This window comes from Coenobita brevimanus, chromosome 53 (assembly GCF_032717465.1).
Source record: "Coenobita brevimanus isolate Jiangsu-jjx chromosome 53, ASM3271746v2, whole genome shotgun sequence".
Classification (NCBI taxonomy): Eukaryota; Metazoa; Arthropoda; class Malacostraca; order Decapoda; family Coenobitidae; genus Coenobita; species Coenobita brevimanus.
In genome coordinates this window covers 4,154,319-4,176,167 of record NC_137006.1, presented here as the reverse complement: position 1 = coordinate 4,176,167, position 21,849 = coordinate 4,154,319, and the positions used below count along the sequence as shown (strand labels likewise).

Here is a 21,849-nt window from a genome sequence, read left to right as displayed (position 1 = left end):
TTCCTCTTTCCTTCTTCCCCTTTTTTCATCTTTTTCCCTGTCCTAATCTTTCTCCTAATCCTGACCTGTTTCCCTCTCTCCCTCCTTCCCTCCACTTGTTTCCTCCTCCTCCAAACCTTCACATTACTCCCTCCCTCCTTTTCCCTCCACTCCTCTGCCCCCCACAATTCTTTCCTATAACCTTCCCTCCACGCATTTAACCCCCCCTCCCCTTCCTCCTTGCCTCCACTGGTTCCCTCCACTTGCTCCCTCCTCTCCTCCGTACCTCCACTTCTTCCCTCTTCCGTTCCGCCTCCTTCGCCAAAACTCTCACCATATTCCCGTCCCCACTTTCCCTCCCCGTCATTTCATGCCTCCGCCTTTCTCTCCCCCGTTTGCTCCACCTCTCGTTCCCTCCACTTGTTCCCTCCGTCTCTCCCTCCCTCCCTCCAAGCCTCCCCGTCTCCTTATACATGACGTGTGGTAAGTCACGTTACCTGCGTTTGAATCCATTTCGTCCGCCGCACAGCTGTCATGGAAGCCTGGGAAGTTCCTGTGGCTGTCTCTATCTCTGCCTGCCTCACTCTCGGTCTCCTGGCTTCTCTTCACGTCATCTCTCACACATCTCTGGGGACTCTTGGCGCTACTAGGGTCCCTGGCTGCGTCATGACCTCCCTCCACCACGGCCGCCATAACACTGACTAAGACCCGGATGAGGTTTCCCCAGCCCGCCCCCAGGTGGCTCTCCGCTACCTCCACCTTTGATCTTGCAACTATTCGGATCTTAGCTTATAAATCGCTATAAATAAAAACTAACATCCTTCATTGAATCATCAGCCTCAATGCCAATTATATCCTACACTAGCCTAATAGGCCATACATCTCCAAGTATTCTCAGACAAATCATAATTTCAAATCCAAACCGAGCAGAAACTCTGCCGCAGCCTCCAAAATGGCCACCACAACTTGACACTAAAAATACCAAACGGCAAATTTAATGTTTTTTTCCCTCCTCCTGCAGCGTCCAAATGCATACTGCCAACGCTGAACCCAGAAACACTATTGAAATATTACTCTATCCAGCAACGCAATCCCAACTGCATAAATATTTAACATGAAACGAGGAATATTATCATACTGCGTCATCTTGCACATGCCAGCGTCAAATATTTTCATTATTGCAAAAAATAATAATAATAAAAAATAAGATGACGGGGAAGAAGGGATAGATAAGCCGAGTCACGGGTGGACTGATGGAAGGAAGGATTAGACGGATGGAGCACAATGATGTATGGATAGATGGATGAAGAAATGACTGGATGGATGGATGGATAGATGGATGAAGAAATGACTGGATGGATGGATGGATAGATGATAGTGGATGGGTGGATGGATATATTAATTGATAAATGGTATATTAATGAAAGGAACAGATGGGTAACGAGTGATAAATAGATGAATGGATGGGTAAGCGGATTTATTGATTGATTAAACGAAAAAAACGATTGACTGATGGATGGAATGGATAGATGGATGGATGAGTGGATAAGTGGATGAATCGATGGATGAATGGAGGAAAGAAGGGACAGATGGATGAATGGCTAGATAGATGGATAGATGGATGGATGGATGAATGGACGGATGAACGGATGAATGGATAGATGGATGGATAAGGAAATAAACAGATGAGTGGATCGATGGATAATGTATGACAGATAAGAAGACTGATGAACAAATTAGAGAATGGATGGATAAATGGGAGGCAGTGATAATGGTCCAGGCAGTAGCAGCAGTAGTAGTAGTAGTGGTAATTTAGGCTTACGACAGCTCATTCTCATGCAAGTTGTACTATTATTTTTTTGCTCTTCCGGTCCACCCTCATTCATAATACCCTCTTTTCCCTAACTACCTTCTACGATTCCTTTATTACTCTACGGTTAACTATTGCATAATTAGGCTACCTGCTGTCCTTAATTATAGCTTAGGTAAGGGTTAACTGACTGTGCTGGAGATTTAGGCAGAATTAAATCCGAGAAATGTGTACCTAACAAACTGAGACATTCTCAATATACGTAAGATCAGTTTTACGTAATGTCAGATATATGCGTTAGTTTTAGAGAACGTAACATGAATTTCTAGCCATATTGCACGGGGGAAGCTAATTTAGACGTGGGGGTGTAATGTGAACGGACGGGTGTGTAAATCAGCCGCCAGGTAGGAGTGAAAATCGTCCGAACAGAAAAAAGAAGTGAAGGTGGGAAAATGGGCGGACAATCTGACAAATTTGGTCGGCTGCTTCAGTGTTGGCTCGACCGTGGTAAGAGTAGGATGTGGGTTTCCTCGCTCCTGCTGTCCCCTATAACCTTAGTATATTTCATAGTTCCTCTTCCTAAGTCAAGAAATCAAATAATTTACCTAACCCAAAGTGCAAAATAAATACATAAGTGAATGCTAAATGACCAAGTGGCAAAATATAACGGAAAATTGAAGCATATATGAGCAAGTGATCGCTAAAAGGTTATTTAAACTGAAGTGGCGAAAAAGTATTTATATAGAACGAGTACTGAAGCAGTGCAGGTGAGTTTTATTTATCTTAGTATGTAATAATTACTACTGTTACTACATTATTATTATTATTATTATTATTATTATTATTATTATTACCCCTTCCTTCTTTTCTTCCTTCCCTTTTGTCCTTCCTTCATTCATTCGGCTCTCCTTTTCTTCACCCTCCCTTCCTGCTTCCTTTCCTTCGTCCTTCTTTCTTCCTTTCCTTTCTTCCCTTTCCCTCACTTTCTCCCTACTTCTTTTCTTGCCTCCCTTCCTTCCTCCCTCGCTCTCTATCCTTCCTTATTCTTTCCCTTGTTTATCATTGACACTAGCTATGGTATCTATTCTATGAGACTAGGATAGGAAAGCAAGAAGGTTCACTGCTTCCTTCCCATCCTCCTCTTTCTCTTTCCTTCCCACCTTCCTCTCCCTGTTTCCTTCCCTCCCTCACCCTATTTCCTTCTCCATTTCCTCCCCCATCCCCTTTTTTCCCTCTCCTGTGTGCGTATGTATGTGTGTAAATTGATACCAACATGAATTATTTGAAAGAAATTAAGGATCACTTAAAAAAAAAAAAAAAAATCCGTAGATATTTTAGGGTACTGGTGAGGGAGGCCTTCGTGTGGTGGCACTGATATACCGAGGTGGTGGAGCTGCCCCTTTATACAAACCTCCCACAAATCCTTCCTCAGCCCCCCAAACCTCCCTCAACCCCCCAAACCCCCCTCAACCCCCCAAACCTCCCCAACCCCCAACCCCTCTCAACCCCCCTCAACCCCTCAGACCTCCCTCAACCCCCAACCCCTCTCAACCCCCAAACCCCTCTCAACCCCCAAACCCCTCTCAACCCCCAAACCCCTCTCAACTCCCAAACCCCCCTCAACCCCCGACCCCTCTCAACCCCCAACCCCTCTCAACCCCCAAACCCCTCTCAACCCCCCAAACTTCCCTCAACCCCCCTCCCTCTTCGCCGACAGGAGGATGGTGGACTGAAGGTGATAGACAACTTCTGGGACTACAGTTACAATAACAATAACATCAGCAACACCCACTACAACAATCACAATAACCACTACCACAACCACAATAACCACACCACTAACCACCACCACAATAACCACCACCATAATAACCACCACCACCACAACCTCAATAACCACCACAACCACAATAACCACCACTACAACAACCACCACTACAACAACCACCACCACCACAACCATAATAACCACCACAACCACCACCACCACCAAGGAACTGTATCACAAACACGCTTGAGGGAATTCATTGACATGTTTACGAGCGATTAATAGTTGTAACTTGAGAGAGAGAGAGAGAGAATGTATTATTATTATAACTCATCGCCATCATTACTATTACTACTACTAGCTACTACTACTACCTGTACTACTACTATTACTACTACTACTACTACCACTACCATTCTTATTATTATTATTACTACTACTACTACTACAACTACTACTTCCACCACCATTATTATTATTACCTGGTATTATTATTATTATTATTATTATTATTATCATCTGGCAGTAACAGGAGACAGTGGACAACTCAGCTCTCAGCCACGTACAATAAACAAATAAATAAATAAACCATAACATTGGGTGTCGTTATAAGTGCCTTGGAGACGTAACACCTCTTCCATAGTGATTTATTGTTCCTCGTACCTCAATATCGTCTTTATTGTTACTGATCCACAGTATGTTGATAGTAATGCGATTTATATAACAAGAGAATGTTAACGTGTTATGTTGGAAATAAAACTCCTCTCTCTCTCTCTCTCTCTCTCTCTCTCTCTGTATCTGTCTATCTATCTATCACTACCCCCCTCCCCCTACCCCCATGTGATAGTTCTCATACGGGTAGCATTTCATTGTGGTTAGAGAGAGAGAGAGAGAGACGGAAAAAATGGAGAGAGGAAGAAAGGGTAGATGGAGGAGAGGAAGGAAGGAAGGAAAAAAATAACAAAAGAAGGAAGCAGGAAGGTGAGAGGAAGCGAGGGAGGAAGAAGGGAAGGAAGGAAGTTGGGGTGGAAGGAGGAAGGGAGGGAGGGAAGAAAGAAGAGGGAAGGAAGGGAGGGAAGAAAGAAGGGGGAAGGAAGGAAAGGAGGGAGGGAAGGAAGAAAAGGAAGAGAGGGAGAGAGGAAGGAAGGAAGAAGGGAGGGGTAAGGGAAGGGGTGGGAGAAAAGCTAGGGGGAGAAGGAAGGGAAGGGGAGGGATGAAGGGGGGAGGGAGGGAAGGAAGGAAAGAAAGAAGGAAGGAAGGAGGAAAAACAAAGGGAGAGAGAACAAACGATTCTTCTCCCGCCCTCCCTCTTCACTTTCTCACTCTCTCTAACACTACTCTCATTATGTCTTGTGATATTAAAGAAACAAGGGAGCTGTTCTCTCTCTCTCACTCTCACTCTCTCTCTCTCTCTCTCTCTCTCTCTCATAATAAAAGCCACACCAAATACTGAAGAAGAAAAAATGAATACACCAATACTGCAATTTTCTCTCTCTCTCTCTCTCTCTCTCTCTCTCTCTCTTAAATGGAGGGGTGAGTCAGTGAGTGAGAGGAAGTTGAGTCAGCATTTAGAGAGGGAGTACTTGCTCAGTCTGTCTGTCTGTCTGTCTCTCTCTCTCTCTCTCTCTCTCTCTCTCTCTCTCTCTCTAATTGCTTTTCTCCTCTGAAAGGAAATGTCAAAAGTCATGTGTGCGTGTATTTGTGGCGTATGTATGTATGTAGGCGTGTACTGTGTGTGTGTGTGTGTGTGTGTGTGTGTGTGGGCGTATACACATATGGTTACCACATGCTTAGTCTGTGTGCGTTTCCTGCTACCGGTAACGCACGCACACACCTACATACAGTACATACACATATTTACATAACATTTCACCTCTCTCTCTCTCTCTCTCTCTCTCTCTCTCAGTATACATACACATCTTTACATAACATTTTCCACAATCTTCCCCCCCCCTCTCTCTCCTTCTCTCTCTCTCTAAATACATACACATCTTTACATATCACATTCTCTCTCTCTGTCTCTCAATACAAACATACACATCTTTACATAACATTTCCCACAATCTCTCTCTCTCTCTGTCGACCGTTCAACCGTCACAGTAATATGAATAACGAGACATTTGAACATTTAAATAACTTGTAATTTATTTATTTATTTATTTATATTAGTATGTATAATTAATAATCTTTGCATAACTGACACTGAGGCTATGAATCACCCTGCTAACTAAATCGCACAGCCACATTTGTAACGGAATACGAGAGTTGTGCCGACCTTGAGCTGGTTATAGGAATGTGAGGGTTTGTACTGTCACCATGGCCCTTATTCTATCCTTAACACCCTTTCCCATGTGATTTATTTCGTTTATTGCACCTTACTCTCTCCCGTGTTATATAAATCCCTCCAATAATCGCCACACTCCGCATAAATACCATACAAAAGGCCAATGTGCAGCCATATGCAAAATTAAACCGCTAAGGAAGAGGTGTTAGGGAGCAGAGTGAGTCATATGAGCTCAATGCCAGAACAATGCAATACAGCCCTGCATGTTTTCCACTGCGCTTCTTCGTGACTAGCACAATATTCTGGTGTTATTCTCTTTTTATAGCAAAGCATTTAAAGATGGAGAGATGACAGTATAGTTAAAACGAATAGTAACCAAGAAGACTCATTCCAACCTCACGACTAAGCTCCCTGACACCTTTTCATATGCGATTTATTTTGCTTATTACACTTTCTCGTATTCCGTGTTACTTAAATCCTTCAAACATCGCAATACTCTACATAAATAACGTACAAAAGGATATCAACCAGTCATATCCAAAAAATAAGTTGCTAAGAAAGAGGTGTTAGGGGGCTTTAATATTTTAATTGTGGACCGGTTCCGTCAGCTGAAAATAACCGCACTATAAGTCAATTAATGTGGATATTCTGGGTTTAAATGCGTGGGTTGCATTTCGCTGTGGTTAGAGACAGAAAGAGAGACTAGGAATTTTGTGAAGTTAGGATAAGAAAGCATGGGGGAGAGGGGCAGGAAGGAGAGAGAGAGAGAGAGAGAGAATAGGAAGAGTGAGGAGGGAGGGAGGGGTTTAAGACATTACTACAGGAAGGAAATGAGAGAGAGAGAGACTAAGAAAGTTGTAAAGTTAGGATAAGAAAGCATGGGGGGAGGGGGGTTTGAATTATTACAGGAAGAGAGAGAGAGAGAGAGAGAATAGGAAAAGAGTGAGGGGGGAGAGAGGGGTTTAAGACATTACGTGAGGGGGGGGAGAGAGGGGTTTAAGACATTACGTGAAGGAGAGAGAGAGAGAGAGAATAGGAAAAGAGTGAGTGGGAGAGAGGGGTTTAAGACATTACGTGAAGGAGGGAGAGAGAGAGAGGCGGAAGCGGAGGGGTGATAATATAACTGTTAATCGTAATACCGTCTCAGGGCCGTAACAACTTTCTTTTTTTTATTTATGCTGTGTGCCTGTGATGCCTCTGATAATCCTACTAATCTGACAGAGATAGAGCGAGCTAATCGTATCCCTATTAGCCACTTCAGTACGATTATGCAAAATGAAAGTGTCATTACGAGGGTTAATCATTTAAATAATAATAATAATAATAATATGGAGATAATGATGGTGATAATAATAATGTGACGACAATACTACTACTACTACTACAAATAATAATAATAATCATCATCATCATAATAGTAGTAGTAGTATTAATAATAATAGCAGTAGTAGTAATAATAATAATAATATTAATAATATCAAGCAATAAGTTCATTAATAATAATAATAATATAAATCTGGTAGTGTCAGGCGTGGAAATTCAATGTTGATAATCGGGTTTTTCCAGTTTGTGAGGAGTGAACGTCTCTCTCTCTCTCTCTCTCTCTCTCTCTCTCTCTCACACACACACACACACACACAGTTAGTCATTGAGCTAGTTTAACGGGGTGATACAATACGGGTGGGCTCTCTCTCTCTCTCTCTCTCTCTCTCACAGTTAGTCATTGAGCTAGTTTAACGGGGTGATACAATACGGGTGGGCTCTCTCTCTCTCGTTTCTTAATGCCATTCTACCGTTCACTTTTTTTTTTTTACTCGTTTATACGTTTCCAAGTTATGCTCTCTCTCTCTCTCTCTCTCTCTCTCTCTCTCTCTCTCTCTCTCTCTCTCTCTCTCGGTGACGCACCACATTTCAATTACACCCAACTGCGCAAAACAATAATAAGGTTACCCACAACAGTAATAAAGAAAACGTATACTAATATCCATAACAGAAAACCAAATATATAGGAGTGACTGAAGTAAAGTTGATATACTGTTGCGTAAAGTATTGAGATGATGGAAAGCGTTAGGAGAAATACACTGAGGTAGTCTGGCCATGTAGAGAGGATGGAGAGACTAACGAGGAGTGTATGTGCGTGAAGTGGACGTGGGGAGAGGGAGGAGGAGACCAAGGATGAGATAATAGAGTTGATATATTGTTGCGTAAAGTATGTACAGTAGATGTGATAGAAAGCGTTAGGAGAAACAGAGGTAGCCTGGCCATGTGGAGAGGATGGAGAGACTGACGAGGAGTATGTGAGTGCGGTTGTGGGGAGAGGGAGGGGGAGACCGAGGATGAGATGATAGAGCTGATAATACTGTTGCGTAAAGTATTGGGATGATAGAAAGCCTTAGGAGAAATACACTGAGGTAGCCTGGCCACGTGGAGAGGATGGAGAGACTAACGAGGAGAGTATGTGAGTGAGGTGGAGGAGGGTAGAGGGAGGGGGAGACCGAGGATGAGATGAAGAGATGGAGCAGATGGGATGGAGAGACTAACGAGGAGTGTCGGTCTTATACTTATTCTCAGCTTAAGAATTTTTGTAGATGTCAAGTAGCACTCAAAGAAGAGATTACCGGAGTGGCCCTTGATCCCTCCCCCCCCTGCCAGTTCTCTCCTGACTGCGTGACTTCGGAGTGACTCAGAGACAAGTTCGTTAGTGTTGGGAAATAATGGAAAAAAGTTGTATTTTTTGAGGAAGAGGTTAAAGTATAGCATCTCTTCCTCCATCTCCTTCTGCTACTACTACTGCCGCTAGTGTGCCTATTAGTATTAGTATTATCATTAGTTGTAGTAGTAGTAACTGTAGTATTGGTGATGGTGGTAACAGTAGCAGTAGTACTGGTAGTATACTAGTAGTTGTAGTGGTGGTGATGATAATAGTAGTGGCAGTGGTAATAGTAGTAGTATATTAGTAGTAGTAGTGGTGGTGATGATGATAGTAGTAGCAGTAGTATATTAGTAGTAGTCGTGGTGGTGGTGATGATAGTAGTAGTGGCAGTGGTAATAGTAGTAGTATATTAGTAGTAGTAGTGGTGGTGATGATGATAGTAGTAGCAGTAGTAACAGAAGTAGTATATTAGTAGAAGTAGTGGTGGTGGTGATGATAGTAGTAATAGCAGCAGTAGAAGCAGTAGTAATAGTAGTAGTAATAGCAGCAGTAGTAGTAGGAGGAGGAGGAAGAGTAGCAGCACTGCAACTACTTTACTACTTCTACAACTACTACTTGTACTATATTTGTTGCTGACAATTCTACGCACCTGTTGGTAAGGGGGTGTTGGCACGCTCTCTCTCTCTCTCTCTCTCTCTCTCTCAGTTTCTTCCTCGGACAATAAGGTCTTTTATAATTATGCAGACTTATTCTCTCTTTCTCTCCCTGGGGATATGAAAGGTGCAGGGTTCAAACCGGTTACAGTGCAAGCATTTAAATTTCTCCACGTGCTGATGCTGAGAGAGAGAGAGAGAGAGAATGTAACTCCTTCAAACCTGCCCCATTTAGACTTTCACTATCTTTTTTCTATCACATTCACTTTCATTTTCGTCCTCTCTCTCTCTCTCTCTCTCTCTCTCTCTCTCTCTCTCTCTCTCTCTCTCTCTCTCACACACACACACACACACACACACACACACACACACACACACACACACTGAATTATATAATATAAACCTTCTTGCTGTTTTCCCGTATTTAGTGCTGTGTAAGTCTTTCCTCCTCCTCATCATCATCATCATCATTATTATTATCATCATTATTATTATTATTATTACGGAATACACTGAGGTGGTTTGGACATGTGGAAAGGATGGAGAATGAAAGACTCACTAAGAGGGTGTATGTAGGTGAGGTGGAGGGAGGGAGAGGGAGAGGTAGACCGAGGATGAGGTGGAGGGATGGAGTTGAGAGGTATATGAGGGAGGGGAGGGGTGAGTTGGGGGGAGGGTAGTCAAATGGTGGGTGACAGAGTGACTTGGAGGCGTTTTGTTTGCGGCCACCCTTTGCGGGATTAGGGCGTCGGGCTATAGATAGATAGATAGATAGATTATTACGGTAATGCTGCTGCTACTACTGCTACTACTACTACTACTATTATTATTGTTGTTGTTGTACTTCATCATGTTTTTCCCCTCTATCAACAACCAGGAACGTATTCTAAGCTTTGTAATTTCGCAACACTTCCTTCTGAGCGATTTGTTCTCTTCATGACACCTCAAAATCCACTGTTAGTTCCTGAGGCAAAGTATTTCGATATTAACACGATATAAATAACACAAAACAATACGCAGCAGTAATGCACAAACTAAGTCGCTATGAAACAGTTGCCACGAAGCTTTCCCCTACCGTATGCCACCCACTGACCCCCTCGCCATGCAGCCCGCCCCGTGCCAAGTTTGCCTCAGCTGTCAACCGTCATATTACATTTAAACTTTCAAAACAGCTTGCAACTCCCACCGCAGCTCCCTTAAGGTATTACGTAACTGGTTTATTCTCAGATATTGGGGCATTTTTGCTGGAACTAAGATACTAGACTTTTATTAATCTCAGGTAATAATAATAATAATAATAATAATAATAATCCATCCATCCATCCATCACCCAATCCTACGTTGACCCATAAGAAGCGTAGGAGCCCGGGGCTAGGCAAGTTGGTCCTGACATTTAAGATGAGTGAATAATGATAATAATAATAGATAATAATAATAATAATAATAGTAATAATATACCGGTAATCGGCACGTAAGGAGACTCCCCAACACCTCTTCCTTAACGATTTATTCTCCAAACTACCCATTTATATCCCCTTGTTTACTTCTTGTCATTCCAAAATCGACGTAGATTGCATGAATAACACAAGACTATAGTAAAAGAGCAAAATCAGAATAAATCGGTAAGGAAGAGGTGTTAGTAAACTTCATAACCGTACAAGAATACCCCCATAATGACACTTGGAGGGCGGTGAGAGAGAGAGAGAGAGAGGGGGGGGGATATACACTCATTTATTTTATTAAACTGAATATATTTTTATACGACCGTTTATTATTATTATTATTATTATTATTACGCTTTCTTTGTATTTCACAGACTTGGAAGAGAGAGAGCAGAACTGACGCAGACACGCGCAAAGCAGAGGGGAGGACCGACAACCAACAACGGGGAGTCAAATACCACGCAGACATACCACAGGAGTGCAGAGATTGAGCAGAAGACACTAAAAAGAGCAGACGTAAAGCAGAACGCAGCAGATAACAAGCAGAGCAGAACAGAACGGCTGATGTTGAGCAGAGATTGAGCGGTAGACAGTACACAGCAAGCAAAAGGGAAGAAAATACAGCAGATAACAAGCACAGCAGAACAGAGCAGCCGATGTTGAGCAGAGATTGAGCAGTGAACAGTAGACAGCAGGCAGAAGAGAACAGAAGACAGCAGATGCAAAAAGCAGACTGAGCACAGTCGACAGCAAGCAGGAGACAAAAAAACAAAAGACAGCAAGCATAAAGAAGCAGAAAATAGCACATGTAGACAGCAGAGGTAGGGTGAAGATTGAGACGACAGTAGATAGCAAGCACAAGGGAAGAGAAGACAACAGATAGCAAACAGAAAGGAGCAGAAAACAGCAGACAGAAAGCAGGGAGGAAAAACATAACAAGCAGACAAAAAACAGATGTATAGCTGAAACTGAGGCTAAGACACTGTACTCGTAAAACTGGAACATGAGGGACCACAAACCCGATCTTCTGTCTTCCTTCCGACGCGGCTCCAGCAACTCCTACTCGGTCCAGCAGGCGAGTGAGGGTGGAGGTGGCAGCAAGAGATGGAGGAGGAGGAAGAGGAGGCCGGAGGACGAGGAAGTGGAAGACGAGGAGGCGGTGCGGCTGAAGCGAGCCTCGTGGTCCTCTTTTCCTCTCCTCAGGATCTCGTCGTTCTCATCATCGTCTCCCGGACTCAGCGAGGGGAGGGGAGTGACCGTTCGGCGTAAGAGCCAGAGCAGTGAAGACCTGCAACTACAGCAATTGCAGCTTAAGGAAAGGTGCAAAGCCAAGCAACAAGACAGCAACAAGAAGCAGAGGCACCCAGTTCCTACGCCGAAAATTGGATGTGGGTTCTTCAGTGTTCTCTCCAGCTCAGCGCATCATTCCTCCTCCTCCTCCTCCTCTTCCTTCTCCCAGTCCTCCTCCACTTTCAGAAGCACGGAAATGAGCGGCCAGAGTTCCATAACGAGTGTCCTGGAGGGGTGGGAGGAAGAGGAGAAAAGGGAGGGGAAATGGAAGATAGAGGAGTGGCGAAGGAAGGGTGTACCATCACATCGAGCACACCAGATCTACAACATAAGTGACATCAACCAACCACGTCAAACCAGCAGCATGGGTGACTTCAGTAATGGCCCTCACGGTGAATTCAGCCAGGCCTGTCAACTCTACTGCAGCTCAAATGACTTCAATCAAGCTCACCAAATCTGTGAAACCAGGAACTTCAATCTACGCATGAACTCACGGACGATTAACGACTTACTGCACTCAGCCCCTATACAGCATGGGTCCTCGGGCAACTCTGCAGAAGGCGGTGGAGCTGTAGGCAGGGAACGCAAGAAGGGGATATCCTACTGCGGCCAACATAATCCTGTCCGACTGATGACTTTACTATCCAGGACGACCAGTGAATACATCCCACCTTCAAGGGACGTCCACTCTACAGAGGATGAGATGGAAGGCTCGACCTCTGCCCCGATGCTACTGGAGGAAGAAGGGCATTCGATTACATCCCTGGAGGAGGAAGGGAATTCGATCACATCCCCGCAGATCATATACGCCCACCGGAAGACCCCCGATGCAAAACGACGCAGCCGGAAGGAGATCGTGCGCGAACTGGAGACGGTACGAAGAACGGGCTCCCTTCCCATAAATTTCCTGACGCGGAGAGAGGAGGAAGGAAGGAAGGAGGGAGAAGGAAGGAAAGAAGAGGAGAAGGAGAACCAGGTGCCTAAGAAGAGAAGGGATGAGAAACCAAAGAGGAATATTAGGCTTATGCAAGGATACAGATTCTTTGGCAAACCGAAGGGAGTGGCAAGGAGAGACACAGAGACAGAGAGAAAAATGGAGGGAGAGAAACAGGTGGAGGGAAGGATGGAAGAGGAGAAACAAGTGGAGGGGAGAAGGGAAGGGGAGAGACAGGTGGAGGTGAGGAGGGAGGGAAAATGGGAGGGAGGAGAGGCGACATGGGAGGTGGAAGAGGAAGGAATCATGGAAGAGAAGAGAATAACCAGCAGGAGGAGAAGGAGGCTAGGGGAGAAGGTGGAGGAAGAGTGGCGGTGGGAGGTGGAGGAGGGGGAGATGGAGATAAAGGAGATAGGGGGAGGTAGAGAGATAGAGGAGAGAGGTGCGGGAGGGAGGAGAGAGATAAGCAGAACGGATGACACTCTTCCTCCAGCTGACAGTACTAAGCCGAATCCTCCCCCACACCTCACGTATCCACAACACACCCACACCACCACCACTCCAAGCCACACGCCCTCACAGCCCTCCTTCACCCTCAATTCCTTCATTTTAAACCACGTTCGGGGCTCGACGGTGAAAAATGGGGAGGTTATGGTGGACAGTGACGAACATGTGAAAACCAGCGGCGACTGTGCAGTGAAAACACCTACAATCTCGGCGAAAGACAATGAAAACCTGGAGACAAATGTTGAGAACTCTGTGAAATTAGGCGAAAATCCAGTGAAAAACGATTTGGCAACGAACACGAATAAAGACGAAGTGAAAACTATCACAAGGTCAGTGAAAAACGACGAAAGTGCTGTGAAAAACGAACTCTCGGTGAAACCCGGCGGAACTTCAGCGAAAAGTGACGAAAATCCAGTGAAAATCGGCGGAAATGCTGAGAACAACCAGCGTTTACCAGCAAAAAGTCTCCATTCTGCCACAAATGCTGACGTGAGCAGAGGGAGGGCAGTGGCAGGAGAGATTTTGGCGCGAAATACGAATACTGCTGTGGCTAACGAACGTCAAGCTAACGAATATGCTTTGAAAAACGAACGGACACACGAACCTGATTTGAGTACTGAGCGTTTAAGCGAACTTACTTTGAATAACGAACGGATAGGCGAAACTGGTGTGAATAACGAATGGATAAGCAACCTTGCCTTGATTAACGAACATGCTTTGAATATCGAACGGCAAAACGATAATGCTGGCTTGAGTACTGAACAACAAAATGAAGTTGTTTCCAGTGCTGAACGGCAAAACGAATTTGATTTGAATAACGAACGAGAAAACGAATTTGCCGTGAATAACCGTTTTGCAGTGAATAGCCGTGACTCCAGCCCAACAGATTCTTCACTGACTTCCCCTGACTTCATCAACTTCGCCTTGACCTACAACCAAGCCTTCGACATCATTGAGGAGGAAGAGGAGGAGGAGGAAGGGGAAATGACGTCATCACCCGTCGACAGCACTTGTTTTGAACGCGATATGGAACACCGACTGGAAGATCTAGCAGGGAAGGAAGAAGAGGAAGAGGAGGAGGAGGAAGGGGGCTTTGGAGGAGAGAGGAAAACCACGAGAGAAGACATGGAGGAAGAGGGAGGGAAAAATAGAGGCGCTTCCCCTGACAACCAACACCCGAGAAAGAAAACGGAGCTCAAATTGAACCTTGTCACCCCACAACACCGCGCCATTCAACATGTAAGAATACCAGAGGAGCCCTAACACCTCTTCCTTAGCGATTTATCTTGCACAAATTGCATTTCAGTATCCCATCAGTGTTATTAATACAAACTATACCAATATTGTGGCTGTAGAATCCAAAATAAATCGCTAAAGAGGAGGTACTACGAAGTCTTTTATGCAACCTCCACAATAAACACAGGATCAATCCCCTATCTACTCATTACATACGTTCTTAATCCCCTTCCAACGATTCAATCCCCTATCTACTCATTACATAGGTCTTAATCCCCTTCCAACGATTCAATCCCCTATCTACTCATTACATAGGTCTTAATCCCCTTCCAACGATTCAATCCCCTATCTACTCATTACATAGGTCTTAATCCCCTTCCCAACGATTCAATCCCCTATCTACTCATTACCTAGGTCTTAATGCCCTTCCCAACGATTCAATCCCCTATCTACTCATTACATAGGTCTTAATTCCCTTCCCAACTACTCAATCCCCTATCTACTCAGTATATAGGTCTTATTCTCCTTCCCAACTACTCAGTCCCCTTCCCAGCGAGTTACCTGGTAAATCCTTCCCTAATACCCTGATCCTCCTCTGCGTCAGGTACAGAGGACGCGGCTGTTACGTCACATCTCCGAGGAGGGTGACGGCAAGGCAGGCAGTGGGGGGGAGGGAGAGGGGGAGGTGGAGCTGAGATCAACACCCAGTACACCCAGGTAGGCTATATATATTTAACTTAGTATTTCATCTCTAACCTCACATAATAATGATAATAATGATGATGATGGTAGTAGTAGTAGTAGTAGTAGTAATAATAATAATAATAATGATAATAATAATAATTTACAAACGTCACCTCACCTCTGTAAACAAATCTAATGTAACCAAATCTGACAATATTTTGCTCTATCAGTCTGCAAACCCTTCTCTCTCAATAAAAATAAATATATAAAAGAGATAGGAAGCCAATTTCAAGATTATTTCACTTCGAAACGTCTTGACATTGCATTCAAGATTGTTATAGACGTTGAGAGAGAGAGTTGCAGAGCTGTTCAACTGCTCGCATGAAGGCCTGAGGGTACTGGTTAGCTCTTGCATTAAAACTGAAAAGAAAGGGGAGGAGAGTGTGTAGGCAGACGGGTGCTGCGTGCCTGTATTACTGAGGGGGAGAGGATGCAGCCTGAGAATTAATAACATCGGTATATGCATACAGAGAGAGAGAGAGGGTCCCCCCTGTCGCGTGTTGACTGGGGTATTGGCAGAACCTTTAGGTAGTTAGGACAAGTGGAGAGATCGGAAAATAGGAGACTGACTAGGAATGTATGGGAGTGAAGTGGAGGGGGAGACCGAGGATGAGACGGAGGGATGGGGTGAAGAGGTATATGAGAGGGGTGTGTGCGCTGGAGTGAGGGCAACCAGATGGGAGAGGACAGGGTGATATGGAGGCGATTAATTTGTGGCCACTCCGGGATTAAGGCGGCCGACTATACAGCTAGATATATAAATAGATAAACAGATACAGTAGGCCTAACAGATAGATATAGACAGACAGACAGACAGGTAGATAAACAGATTCACGGCACTATACCATCGTGATATTTGAAATTGTGTTTCAATAATCATAATTTTTACTGTCATTCAATATAGGTGAACTAACAGCAATACTCTCTCTCTCTTACGTATTTTTATTTTATTTCCCCTCCTCCCCCACCAGGAGTCCAGCCATAGACCTAGATGAGCTATTCCGGCAACAAGAGAGAGAACTGGAGGAAGGCAGCGATGACATGTCCCGAGTGAGGGATCTGGCAACGGTTGGTATTTCAAAAGATTCATTTAAATATTACGCCCTAATATTAGATTTACTGATTTATATTGTATTACCATCAATGGTGGTGGCCATCATCCACTCACTTGATGTAGTGCTGCTTTTTTCTTTCTTCATCTTTATCATTCTGTTTCTGTGTCTGTCCTCCTCTCTTCCTGTTGCTCCCATCTTTCCTGTCGCGTTTGATTACTCTTCTTCTCTTTCCAGGTGGCTTTACATTGAGTGACAAGCCTAGTGGTCTCCTGAAAGCCAGGAAACCATTGATAATGCTGGATGGTAACCATATAACCAACCCATACGTGTTTCCTACGTGTCAGCATGTGGGTTAGCGGAAGGTTAGTGCCTCTCCCCGTTAAACAACTAACTCAAAGAGAAACGACCGGGCTTGGAGTAATTACATATGCTTTCAGTCAATTACAATTATAATTAGAATTACTTGCACATTATTACATTAAAGTTACAAATACAATTACAGGGAAGGAAAAAAATGACAAATACAATTACAATTACTCAGTTTTAATACTTCCAAATTACAATTGCAATTACAATTACAACCTAGTTTGTGTTCAATTATATTTCAATTACTTATACACAGGTAAACAAAAATAACAAATTGGAGATTACTCAAAACATTTATACACTTTTTTTTTTCTTTCTTTTTTTAGTATCATCTAATAATACTGTCTCGTGTAACATGTTTACTTCAGAGCAAATCCAACCTTCTCTCTCTCTCTCTCTCTCTCTGTCTGTCTCTCTCTCTGTTCAGTATATCATACTATATACGTGTATCAAAGTATTTGTGTGATGTAATTATAATTGTTCTTCTCCTAAATGCTCAATTACAATTACAAATACAATTACTATATTACTTAAAAACACAATTACAATTACAATTATAATTACACATCATTAGAAATAATGAATTACAATTACAATTACAATTATCTTAAAAATGTGTAATTAATTATATTTCAATTAAATTACAATTACAATTACTCCAAGCCTGGAAACGACCACCCCTTACCTGATTAGGGCGTTTGGCTATAGTCAGATTACACTTGCTCATTTATATGTTTTTATTATCAACACACTGGGATAGTGCAAGAACAACAACGCAGTGTGCATCTGTATGAATCTTTCACCTTACCCTGACCCAGTTTCGTCCTTTTGGAACTTATTTTATGCAGCTAAAAAAACAAAACAAAAAAAAATGCATCCTTTCCATAGCACTTTTTCGTCACTAGGTTCATCATCATCATCATCACCATCATCATCATCACCATCATCATCACCACCATATCATCATCACCATCATCATCACCATTCTACCCCCATCTCACTGCACCAACAGAGGCTGCATCTACGAACACGACGGCCTTCCTACTTGGACTGGACGGCACAGATCAGAGAGCGAGGGAGGAAGGTTGGTGAGGCTCTGGCTGTGCACGCCCCTGTGGTGGTGGAGACGGAGGACCAGCAGGGGAAGGACTACCAGGGGACGCCACGGACAGAACAAGACAAGGATAGCCATAACAGGAAGCCATGCACGGAAGAAGACAAAGAGCACGAACAACGAAAACGCAACCTGCAGACCGCCGTGGAGTGGGTGAAGAAGGAACTGGTAAGTGGCGGTTTCTTAGCCACACTGATGACACTGGCCACCCTTAAGTATACCTGGCCACCCTAAAGTAATGTATACCTGGCCACCCTCAAGTATACCTGGCCACCCTTAAGTATACCTGACTGCCCTGAAGTATACCTGGCTGCCCTCAAATATACCTGGCTGCCCTCAAGTATACCTGGCCACCCTAAAGTAAAGTATACCTGGCCACCCTCAAGTATACCTGGCCACCCTCAAGTATACCTGGCCGCCCTTAAGTATACCTGGCCACCTTAAAATATACCTGGCCACCCTCAGGTATACCAGGCCACCATAATGACAACACCAAAGTTCCAGACCCCCTAAAGGGTTCTCTGGGCCACCCCTTAATTAGGTTTGGCCACTTTTGCCATACCCATGTCCCTGTCCTGAGTGGCTCTTTAGTCTGTTTTGCTTGTTGTGCCATGATGTCTGGCGAGGACGTGTGCTGGGATGACTTGCAAAAAACCCACTGGGAGATATCTTCAATGTAGGAATAACTGGCCATGTTTTTCAATTACCAGAGTGCTGTAGGAGGGAAGGGGGGGGTGTCAGCAGCACTCTTGCCTCACAAAACAACAGGTCCCAGGTTTGATTTCAAGGCCATCCATGGGACCTTTTAGACATGGCTTCCTTTGTCCCAGTCACTTCGTATCTAACTGAAATAGGGACCTGGATGTAAAGCAGTGGTTGTCACAGTCTGGCGGATGTCTGGGTGCTCTCTTTGTCAGTCACACTTGCACTCTGGCACATAACATCACAGACTACCCACAATGTACAGCGTTTGTCCCCAGTTTGGTACAATGGTAATATCCCTTCACACACACAAATTGTTCAAGCTTTGTGGCAGTTGGTGTAAAAAGACCTGACTGATTTTCTACTTCTCCCCTGGTGGACAGATGGCAATGCGTGCACAGGACCAGCAGTTGGCACGTCAGCTGATGAGGCTACGCGTGGAGGTGCAGCGGGTGAGGCTGGTGAGGTCATGTCATAATCACCAGGCGTTGGTGCAGGAGGTGGTCAATGAGGCGGAGGAGGCAAAGTTAGCACCTGACCTCTGTGACATGCCGGCCGACAGCAGGTGGGTTTTTTGCTTAGCTAATGCCACTCAGGGATGAGTGAGGCTGGTCACTCTCATCTTAAATATCAGGACCAACTTGCCTAGCCCCAGGCTCCTACGCTCATGGGGCAACACAGGTTTAGATGATGGATGGATGGATGGAATATTATTATTATTACTGTATTTATTATTTTTTCATGTCAGTAACGTTTGTGATGTCACCCTCAGGGAAACATTCTCGCCTGTGCTGCGTGACATCGGTGTGACCCGAATGAACATCACCAGTCGACGCTTCTCACTCCGGTGATGTCACGCACAAACACACATCACCAAGCCTTCCACGTCACACTCAACCACTTCCTTCACGATTTTACAATGCTCCTGATTATTGGGCTGGATTTTATATGGATTTAAATTGATTTCTTTTTTACCCATGAATACTCTGTTCCTCATTTGACAATTTTTTTTACTGTAAACATGTTGAACTCATATCCATGTTTTTATGTACAGAATTATTTTATCTACACTAAGATTTATTTCATCTATACCAAGACTAATTTCATTTATACTCAGACTTACTTCATCTACTGTATACTCAGACTTATTTTATCTATATATAGGCTTATTTCATCTATATTGGGTCTTATTTCATCTATATCGAGACTTATTTCATTTATACTCAGACTTATTTCATCTATACTGTGACATATTTTATGTATACTCAGACTTATTTCATCTGTCTATCTATCTATAGCCTGACGCCCTAATCCCGCAAAGGGTGGCAGCAGACAGAACGCCTCCAAGTCGCTCTGTCACCCACCATTGGACTGCCCTCCCCCCAACTCACTCCCCCCTCCCTCATATACAGACATCAGTTCAAATTTCAAACTTATCAAATTTACTCAGGATCTGGGGGTTTTATCCATATCCAGATTCAGTTCATTTATACAGAGGTTTATTTCATCTATATTCCACACTGTGATCGTATTAGTCTCTATGTATGTATCTAGAGATGTTATTTATGTAAGTCCACAAAATCTCATGTATACCTTATCCAGATTTATTAATTTTCATTTATACAAAGGTTTATTTCATCCATATTCTACACTGTGATCACGTTAGTCTCTATGTATGTATCAAGAGATGTTATTTACTCGTATGTCTATCTATCTGTCTATCTATCTATTGCCAGACGCCTTAATCCCGTAAGGGGAGGCCACAAACAAATTGCCTCCATGTCACCCTGTCCCCCACCATTTCACTGCCCTACTCCCAGCTCACACCCCTCCTCTCACATATACCTCTCCACTCCATCCCTCCATCTCACCCTTGGCCTCCCCCTCCCTCTCCTCTCCACCTCACTCACATACACTCTCCTCATCAGTCTCTCACTCTACATTCTTTCCACACGGCCAGACTCATATGTATGTTCAAAAAAATCTCACAAATGCCAGAGTGACTAAAACTGGAACATACATTGCGTGTGGGTCTGGGAAGCAGTGATACAGTTTAGATGCAGGTCAGTTAAAGGTCAAGGGTAAATTCCAGGCTGTGGTGATGGTATTTCATGACTGCCTAACTCCACCACATCAAAAATTCCCCTTTGGTTTATAATATGACCACTGTAAATGAAAATACACTTAAGTGGTTTGGACATGTGGAGAGAATGGCGAATGAAAGGTGGAGGGAGGGAGAGGGAAAGGGAGACTGGGGATGAGGTGGAGGGATGGAGTTCAGAGGTATATGAAGGAGGGGGGAGTGAGTTGTGGGGAGGGCAGTCAAATGGTGGGTGACAGAGCGACTTGGAGGCATTTTGTCTGTGGCCACCCTTTGCGGGATTAGGGCGTCAGGCTATAGATAGAATAGATACAGGTTTATAATTATCCTCTGCCATGCCCTCCTTAGTCCCTACCATAACTTCAGACCACAACACAGTGCCATACGATCTTCACTGTCTGGTATTTGGATTCTATCTATTGCCAGACGCCTCAATCCCGTTTGGGGTGGCCACAAACAAATCGCCTCCACGTCGCCCTGTCCCCCGCCATTTCACTGCCCTGCTCCCAACTCACACACCCCCTCTCTCATATACCTCTCCACCCCATCCCTCCATCTCATCCTTGGCCTCCACCTCACTCACATACACTCTCTTCGTCAGTCTTTCACCCTCCATCCTCTCCACATGGCCAAACCACCTCAGTGTGTTCCTCATAACACTATTTGCATCCACTCACTCATAAATACCTTATCTGATGTAAAATTAGACACATGAACTGAATAACTTCCTCCCATCCCAGTACGTAGTGTAGTGTATGTGCCAGTCCCTCAAACCTTCATACACAGCAATAATACACTCTCTACACCCTCGTATGTGTGTGTGTGTGTAGCGAAGGTCTGACTCTGCCTTTAATCTGTAAGTGTATATCAGTCAGTATAATTAGAGGCAATTTTATACATTGATTTTTATATACAGTAGTTCTATGTAATATACTCAGTGATATATTAGTGAAGTGTTATAGGAAATGAGGTGAGTACAGAGCCATCAGTTGTAACCATTGTACATCCAGTAAAAGAATTATATTTACACAGCAGTTTGATGATGTGACCTGAATGACTCTCTCTCTCTCTCTCTCTCTCTCTCTCTCTGCTGTAGGGTAATAAGTCCACTCTCTCTCTTTCTGCTGTAGGGTAAGGAGTCCACTCTCTCTCTCTACAGTAGGGTAATAAGTCCTCTCTCTCTCTCTTTACTGTAGGGTAATAAGTCCACT

General features: G+C 43.9%; 2 protein-coding genes across 2 annotated transcripts in view; one reads left to right on the top strand and one right to left on the bottom strand.

The window, feature by feature from the left end:
• LOC145400727 (uncharacterized) overlaps positions 1–672 on the bottom strand; it is a 38,886-nt gene extending 38,214 nt beyond the window's left edge. The window contains exon 1 of the mRNA XM_080273162.1: positions 477–672. Coding sequence (XP_080129288.1) covers positions 477–672 — 196 coding nt within the window. The remainder of the gene's footprint in view (positions 1–476) is intronic.
• Positions 673–2,310: 1,638 nt separating this feature from the next.
• Positions 2,311–19,849, top strand: LOC145400726 (uncharacterized). Its single transcript, XM_080273161.1, has 8 exons — positions 2,311–2,556; positions 10,964–13,008; positions 13,072–14,559; positions 15,161–15,273; positions 16,272–16,368; positions 17,734–18,003; positions 18,921–19,102; positions 19,310–19,849. The coding sequence occupies exons 2-8, from the start codon at positions 11,593–11,595 to the stop codon at positions 19,386–19,388; spliced, it is 3,645 nt and encodes a 1,214-aa protein (XP_080129287.1). The 5' UTR covers positions 2,311–2,556; positions 10,964–11,592; the 3' UTR covers positions 19,389–19,849.
• Positions 19,850–21,849: the final 2,000 nt, after the last annotated feature.